Source organism: Otolemur garnettii, unplaced genomic scaffold, assembly GCF_000181295.1.
Source record: "Otolemur garnettii isolate 467f Iridium unplaced genomic scaffold, OtoGar3 scaffold00003, whole genome shotgun sequence".
NCBI lineage: Eukaryota > Metazoa > Chordata > Mammalia > Primates > Galagidae > Otolemur > Otolemur garnettii.
Window position 1 is genome coordinate 38,046,203 of NW_003852398.1, and position 9,027 is coordinate 38,055,229.

The window sequence follows — 9,027 nt, forward strand, 5'->3', positions numbered from 1 at the left end:
ACTCTTGGGCTCAAGTGATTCTCCTGCCTCAGCTTCCCAAGTAGCTGGGACTACCAGGTGCCTGCCCCAAAACATGACTATTTTTAGAGATGGGGTCTTGCTCTAGCTCAGGCCATTCTTGAACTCTTGAACTCAGGTGATCTGCCTGCCTCAGCCTCTCAGAGTGCTGGGATTAAGGCGTGAGCCCTGCATCAGTTATTTTGTATTCTTTTAAGCCTTTAGAAAAATTGACTTAATTATGTTGTGCTTTATGTTAAGTAGAATGACAGTTAAGAGACACAAGGAGATAATACTGAATTCTTTATATCCTCCTGTGGGTAGAAAAGCAGATATTAGCATATTGAACTGTACACAGTAAATGAGGTAGTGTGTTAGGTCTTGAGAGTCAGTGACCTGTGTTGCTAATTATCTGAATTTATTGTCTATTTTTATTTTATTTCTGGATTATGTGTGAGTTATGAGTAAAAAACAGTGCTGATTTATGAAATTTGTTTTTCTTAAAGCAGATTTGATGACTTCAATTTGATTTGTGAGGCAGAATTGATAAAAGTGTTTACTAATTTAGCACAATTTGGTTGTTAAGTTGGCCTAACTTAAATGTCTTTCATTTGTTATTAAAGATGTGGGTAAACTTGGCCTATCTTGCCAATGGTTTGATTTATTTCCTGATTTTGATATTTGAAAAAAGTAATGTTTATTTACTATTTTCTTCTTTGTGAGTTTCATTCTATTAATCTAAGTATATTGTTGTTAGAACCTTCTCAAAGTGGTATATATTTTACATGTATTAGCAGTCTAAGAGATAGATGGCTAGAGATGATGAATAGGGAGTGTTTGAGAGATGACCCAGCGTCAAGTGGACTTTGTGTGGAATCCTTAAATGAATTAAGAATCCAGTAGAGTGGTTTGAAGATGGAGGTGATAATTATGTTTCTTTATACGTTTGAGAAGGCAGGTAGCAGCGTTCTCCACAAGCTGGAGTCTGGAGAGCAGGCATTTCACGAGGCCCTAGAGAAGGGAATTACAGCAGTCAAAGAAAGAAGAGATGTAAGTATGGATGAGGGTTTTCCATACATGGAGTTGAGGCAGCTGCATACATAGGACAAGCTCGAAATAACTTATGATCAGAATAGAGTGTTGATAAGCAGCAGAAGATCAAGTTGACAAGGTGAGGATCAAGAAGAACTTTTAAATATTAGTGTAGGGTGAGAAAACATTTTAATCTAAATCTTTAATGCTTACTCTTGCTCAAAATAGTTGAGTCAGTTACTAGTGCAGAGTTACATTGGGAAATCTGGGAGTTTGGGGGGGAGAAGAAAAAACCACAGGCAATTGTTCATGTCATATCTTAGCTGATAATTATTGGTAAAAATACTGGAGAATGTCAGTTTTCATCAAGCTTATTGAATTTAATATGCTGTATTCAATATAAATTGAGTATAAGGCTTTTTTTATAGTTCCTAAGAGCTACACAAAGTGATTTTTAAAAGTGTACTATAACATGTTAAAATTGTATATCTATAACAAAAAGGTATGGACTGAACAAGTGTTCATCTATTCTCAGTTCTTTAAAAAGTCACCTTTAAATTTTTTTGGTATTTTGAGGTTGTACTAAAGCTTTTATTAATCAACCACAAGAATTCCTATTTTATATTTCTGAAAATAGTTGGAGTTTTTTTGCCAGTGTTTTTCTTGCTTAGGTTACCAGGTGGATATGATTGAATACATTCTCTTGGGTTTCACTAATTATTAAATATGTAGATGGGGAGAGAAGATAATTTTCCACTTGATCTCCTTCATTTATTTATTTATACTGAGTCTCTCACTTTGTCACCCTTGATAGAGAGCCGTGGCATCATAGCTCATGGCAACTTCAAACTTTTGGGCTCAAGTGATCCTTCTGCCTCAGCCTCCCAAGTAGCTGGGACTATAGGTGCCCATCACAATGCCCGACTGTTTTTAGAGATGGGATCTTGCTCTTGCTCAGGTTTGTCTCCAACTCCTGAGCTCAGACAGTCTGCCTACCTCAGCCTCCCAGAGTGCTAGTATTACAGGTGTGAGCACTGTGCTCAGCCTCATTTGATCCATTTTAAAAACTGACCTAACTCATTTGAGGTCTTCACCTTTGTGTGTAAATCTTACCTCTCAGTTAATAAATATTTAGGCCAGTGATTTTCAGTCTCTTTCATCATCATTACACATGACCTTGGATAGATGAGAGGTGGCATTTATAAGAACAAATTAAATGGAATCTGCTACATAATACTTTATGGCAAATGGTTGGCTGGGTGTGGTGTCTCACAGCTGTAATCTTAGCATTCTGAGAGGCCAAGGTGTGTGGATTGCTTGAGCTCAGGAGTTGGAGACCAGCCTGAGCAAGATCAGGACCCCATTTCTACCAAAAATAGAAAAACTAGCCAGGTGTTCTAATGGCACTTACAGTGGCACTTATAGTCCCAGCTACTCAGGAGGCTGAGGCAAGAGGATTGCTCAAGCCCAAGGTTGCTGTGAGCTATCGTGCCATGGCACTATACCCAGGGCAATAGAGTGAGACTCTGTCTCCAAAATAAATAAATAAATAAATAAATAATAAAAAGAAAGTAAATTGAGGTCATTACTATTGTTAATAACAACTTTTTATTGACCCATCTGGCTAGTGATCTTGATACACCTATGATGGAGAGCTGTTTCTTAGTAGTTTTGATGGTAGACACTTTTTTCATTTATTTTGAAAAATGATGTGACATGTAGAATCTAGGATCTATACTACCTAGAAATAAGACAATTCTAGTTATAGTGATAGCTATTATTGTTTATTATATATTATATATAGACCCTGCTGAAGATTTTACATAATCACTCCTTTCAACCAGCTCTGTTAGGTGGGTAATATATAGCATCTCTGTTTTGTACATAAGACTTGGAAAAGTTAAGTGCAAGCTGCCAGAGATAGGGGCAAGTAGGGATGTATAAATATAGATCTTTCTGCCTCTGAAGCTTGGCTTTTAACTACTGAATTATACTCTATAATAAGTACAGAGTAGTACTTGTTGATTAGGAGTATGATAAACTGTCATAATTTCCTTTTTTTGTTGTAGTTTTACTTCCTCACTGTAAAAGGTAATAGTAAACAAATTTATTCTTGGTATTTCTACTGCATTTGGCTAGAGTGAGCAAAAAGTTTATTGCTCAGCATTTTTCATCACTAGTATTAATTTATAAAAGATGGTGAGACCTGTATAGGTTGTTTCTTCTTTGGGGTAATTTTCTTGTTTGAAAATATTTTGATTTTTCCTTCTCTAGTATTTCAGTGTCTTTTTATTAGAGTGATTACTTAAATAGCCAGTTTGATAATGGAGGACATTTTACAGCCCCTGCCAGAAAGACAATCTTGAATTGTGCCAAGTTCTTGGGTAGTGCCTGGGGCTCAAAGGAGTAGGACGCTGGCCCCATATATACTGGAGGGGGTGGGTTCAAACCTGGCCCTGGCCAAAAACTGCAAAAAAAAAAAAAGTAATAATAATACAAGTTCTTTCTTGTAGGGTTCCATTTTTGTGCCCTTCTTTTTTTACACTTATCTATATTAAAATGACTTGTTTAATGCTCCTGGAAATTGGAGCGATCATAGAAATCTTTTGTAACTATTAGATTTATGAAATTTGTTAGAAAATGAATCTTTTTGAATGTCAATTATACTTTGCATGCTTTTTCATAGCTTGCGGTGTTACTCATATTCCTAGTGATGTATTAACTTCATAATCATTACTTTCTGCTTCAAAATGCTATGTTTAGCCATGCATGGTGATACTCCCTGGTAGTCGTAGATACTCAGAAGGCTGAGGCAGGAGGATCCCTTGAGCCCAGCTCTTTGAGGCTATGATGAGCTATGATGACTCCACCGCTCTCCAGCCTGGGTGACAGAGCAGCACCCCTGTGTCTAAAATAAATTTTAAAAGTTATGTTTGTCTGGTTTGTAATTTTACTTTAATAAGAAAAAGTTGGGAGTTACTCCATGAGACAGATTGGTCCTAAGAAATGAGGAAATAAAAAATGAGTTGTTTGTATTTAAAGTTTTTTATGGCTCAGTGCCTATAGCACCGTGGTTACAGCGCCAGCCATATATACGAAGGCTGGCAGGTTCGAACCTGGCCTGGGGCAGCTAAACAGCAATGACAACTGCAACAGAAAAATGGCTGGGCGTTGTGGCAGGAACCTGTAGTCCCAGCTGCTTCGAAGACTTGAGGCAAGGCTGAGGCTTGAGCCTGGGAGTTTGAGGTTGCTGTGAGCTGTGACACCATGGCACTCCACCCAGGGCGACATAGTGAGACTCTGTCTCAAAAAAAAAAAAAAGAAAATAATAATAAAGTTTTTTTACACCATCACACCTGTAATCCTAGTAATCTAGGAGGCTGTGGTGGGCAGATCACTTGAGCTCACAAGTTCAATACCTACCTGAGCAAAAGTGAGACCTCTTGTCTACTAAAAATGGAAAAACTGAGGCAAGAGGATCATTTGAGCCCAAGAGTTGGAGGTTGCTGTGATCTATGACACCACAGCACTCTACCCAGGGCAACAGCTTGAGACTCTGTCTAAAAAAAAAACAAAACAGCTTTTTTTATACTAGTATTTCTTAGCTTTGTTAATTAACAGTTTCATTACATTTTAATTTTAAATTGTCTTTGATTTGTTTAGGTTAATGAACTTTCTGAGGAAGAAGAGGAAGATGAAAAGCTGGAACATATAGAAGAACTTCCAGAAGAGCTTGCAGAAAAATCAAATGATGTGACAGAAGTGGTACAGTTAAGGATGACTGAAGATATCCTGGAATCAAATAGTGTTACAGCATCAACAAGGTAATACTTCATTTGAATGAACTTTAGTTTTGAGAATGTGATTCTAAATGTAGACTTATTCAAGCACCCAAAACCACAAGTTAATAACTGTATGGGAAAGATTGGCAAGAAGAAAATTTTAAAGAAACAAACTTGCTAAGGAATTTTTAGTTATTAAATTTATACCTTTCTTTGAAAAGATAACCCCTTACAAATACTTCTTCTTAAAGTTTATTTATTTACTTTTTTTTTTTTTTTGAGACAGAGTCTCACTATATTGCCCTTGGTAGAGTGCTGTGGCGTTACAGCTGACAGCAACCTCAAACTCTTGGGCTTAAGCAATTCTCTTGCCTCAGCCTCCCAAGTAGCTGGGACCACAGGCGCCTACTATAGCACCCGGCTATTTTTTAGCTGGCTCTGGCTGGGTTCGAACCCACCAACTTCTGTGTATGTGGCTGGTGTCATAACCACTATGCTATGGGTGCTGAGCCTTATTTATTTTCTGGTATGAACTAATTAGTTGCTGCAAGTAAAATTTCAGAATCTTTCAGAATCTTGGGGGTAGAATTGTTAGAGAAGGATTTGATGGCCAAATTGAATTATATATCCAGCTTTCAGGCTACAAGTAGATTTAACTAGGCCATGAGAATAAGAACCTTGTGATCTATTAGATAGTGCTTTCCAATTCTTTTCATCTATAAAATGATATTATATGGCATTCTAGGTAAATTTGATAAGTTTTATAGCCTCAAGGTACTATCCCAGCACATAGTTGGGACCATTGGGCATGCTATTTAGAGAACTTAGAGAATTTAAGAAATCCTGATGTGTAGCTCTAGGTCTGCTAAATTCTGTGCTAGTTCTGTGTAAAACTCCATGGTTTACTGTCCTTTTTTAATTAGAGGGATACAGCTGGGATACTAGATTTTTTACAGGGATACTAAATTTTTTTCTTTAAATTTAGATTTAATGGAATGGTGTTTAAAAAGCAGAGAAAATACTCTGAGTCAGAAAATAAAATGTCCTTTAAAAAATAACGAGTAATATATCTAAGAGAGGCGCTATCTAATGTTATTTAGGAAATTAAGTAATTTAAAATATCTACTGCTAAATACAACTGTTAATGTTCCTATATGGGCCTCTTGATCTTTTTATTAGGTATACTTACTTTAAACATGATTATGATTTTAGTATATTAACGCGTTTATTTGTTTTGTTGCCTGATTTGACATTGTGCTTTTCTGTGTGTTTGCATGACCTTCTAATTTATTTTTTTGATGGCTTCTTAACTGTATTTAATTATATAATATTTATCAACTGTACATTAAATTATTCAACTGTTTTCTTAACTCATTCCTTTTTCTGGATATGTTGAGTTTCAGCTAGCTTGTCCTACTATACTGCTACTAAAAAAAGCTTTTATTCCTTGGCTATTTTTTCCTTCTTTTGAATCATTTGGATAAATTGGGCTCAAAGAGTGAACCTTTCCATGTTTTGTTAATTTTTCTAGGGTGCTTAAAGGACTTGACCTTATTTATATTGTCAATATTAATACAGTAGAACATCTGTAAGTTAACCACTGAAGGGACTATAGCAAACAGGTCAATATACAGAGGTCCTCAACATGAGGAACTAGGTCTGTTGTTCTCATAATACATGTGCATGTCCAGTCTGTGAAAATTAGGTCAACTTTAGGAGGTGGTCAATGTAAAGAGGTGGTCAACTGTGGAGGTTGTACTCTTTGAGGACCTGAAAACAGTAGATTTAAATGGTTGTTTCTTATTTTGGTAATGTGGAGCTGCTCCAATAAGGTGGCCTCTAGCTACTTGTGTCTTATTAGATTTAAAACTTAAACAAATTAAAATTAAATAAATTTAAATATCTCTTCCACAGTTGTGGTAGCCAGATTTCTTTTTTTTTTTTTTGAGACAGAGTCTCCCTATGCCACCCTTGGTAGACTGGCATCACAGCTCACAGCAACCTCTAACTCTTGGGCTTAAGCTATTCTCTTGTGTTAGTCCCCTAAGCATCTGGGACCACAGGTGCCTGCCACAACGCCTGGCTGTTGTTTTGTTGTTGTTGTTGTTATAATTGTTTAGCAGACCTGGGCCAGGTTCGAACCTGCCAGCCCAGGGGTATGTGGCTGGCACCCTAACCACTAAACTATGTACGCTGAGCCATGGAGCCACATTTTAAGTGCTCAGTAGCGTAAGAGGTACTAACTACCATTATTTCTATTACTGTAGAAATTTCTTTTGGACAGTGCTGAATAAGAGCAAATTCATTAAGTATTTTTATTTATTTAATTACCATCAAGGTTAAATATTGTTTTAAGTACATGTTACTAATAGCTTCTCTTTGATTATCTGTCTTGTTTTATAGAGGATCTTCCTTTCCTTCAGCTTAGTCAATTCCCTCAGCTTATTCATAGCTGAGGGTAGTAGTTCATACCTAATAATCTTAACACTTTGGGAGGCCACAGTGGGAGGATCACTTGAGGCCAGGATTTGAGACCAGCCTGGGCAACGCAGTGAAGACCCCTACCTCTAAAAAAAAGTAGGAAAATAGAACAGGAGTGGTGATGCATGCTTGTAGGCCCAGCTACTGGGGAAACTGAGGCAGGAAGATCTCTTGAGCCCAAAAGTTGGAGGTTGCAGGAGCTATGATGAACCCATGGCACTTTAGCCCAGGAGACAAAGCAAGACCCTGTTCTGTATCAAGAAAGAAAAAAAAAAGGCTGAGTGTGGTGGCATAATTATAAGACTCTGGGAGGCTGAGGCAGGTGGATTGCCTGAGCTCATGAATTCCAGACCAACCTGAGCGAGAGTGAGACTCTGTCTCTAAAAATAACTGATCACTGTGGCAGGTGCCTGTAGTTCCAGCAACTTGGGAAGCTAAGGCAAGAGAATCGCTTCAGCCCAAGTGTTTGAGGTTGCTGTGAGCAATGATCCCACAGCACTCTACCAAGGATGACAAAGAGAGACTCTGTCTCAAAAAAAAAAAGTATTCATTGGAAATTCAGTGGTTGTCAAGATTCTTGAATTGTAAGTCACAGAAACAGACCCTGGTTAAAGCAAAGGGGAAAAACAAGGTAGTTCAGTAATAAGAAGTATACCAGGTAAGCTACAAAATCAAAAGGAAAAAGCAAAGATAAAGAACAAAGGCAGTTGATTCGGCACCCATAACACAGTTGTTATGGTGCCGGCCACATGCACCAAGGGTGGCGGGTTCGAACCTGACCTGCACCTGCTAAACAACAGTGACAACTACAACCAAAAAATAGCTGGGTGTTGTTGTAGCAGGCACCTATAGTCCGAGCTACTTGGGAGGCTGAGGCAAGAGATTCACTTAGGCCTAAGAGTTGGAGGTTGCTGTGAGCTGTGATGCGACAGCACTCTATCAAGGGTGACATAGTGAGACTCTGTCTCAAAAAAAAAAAAAAAGTACACAGGCAGTTCTGTGAAATTTAGTAACACGGGGTCAGAAGGATCTCTTTAGCATGTGGCTGTTGCTGTGAGAATTCCATCTGTTTCCTTCTGTCATTCTGCTTAAGATCAGATTTCTGCCCTAAATTGGTTAGGTATCTTTCCCTGGCCAGTATAAACCTGGTTACTATAATTTATGTGTTCACCAGGACCCATCTAGAATTGAAGGAGGAGCTAGTTTCTGAGAAAATGGCTTTTACTAAAAGAAGAGGGTTAGGGATGGATAGCAGAAACAGATGTGTCTACCACTGTGGTCTTCTAGACTTAGTGATGATATTTCAGTTAGTATCTATACATTTTCCTTTTATTTTAGTTTTGGCTTACGGGACAAAGGTTAAAGAGTTCATATGACTATTCTTTGAGTGGTATCTGTTGTTTCATTAAAGTACTTTTCAGGTATTTACAGCCCTTTACATCTCATCATAGTTGAAGTAACTGCTGTTTTTTAGTTGAGATTTGTTTCTACATGTGTTAAGAATTTTAACTCCTGACCAGTATAGCGGCCTCTCCTTTGATCATGTCATTCTGGGAGGCTGAGGTGGGAGGATTGATTGAGGTCAGGAGTTGGAGACCAGCCTGGGCAACATAAACCTGGTTCTACAAAAAATGTCTAAAAAATAATCAGCTGGGTGTGAGGACATGTGACTATAGTAATAACTACTTGGAATGCTGAGACAGGAGATTACTTGAATCCTGGAGTTTGAGGTTGC

The 9,027-nt window shown here is 37.8% G+C and overlaps 1 protein-coding gene across 1 annotated transcript in view; it reads left to right on the plus strand.

The window, feature by feature from the left end:
* The window catches only part of FAM13B (family with sequence similarity 13 member B), a 97,818-nt gene that overhangs the window by 34,192 nt on the left and 54,599 nt on the right, over nt 1–9,027 (plus strand). Inside the window, exon 7 of the mRNA XM_023514687.1 lies at nt 4,693–4,853. Within this exon, the coding sequence (XP_023370455.1) occupies nt 4,693–4,853 (161 nt within the window). The remainder of the gene's footprint in view (nt 1–4,692; nt 4,854–9,027) is intronic.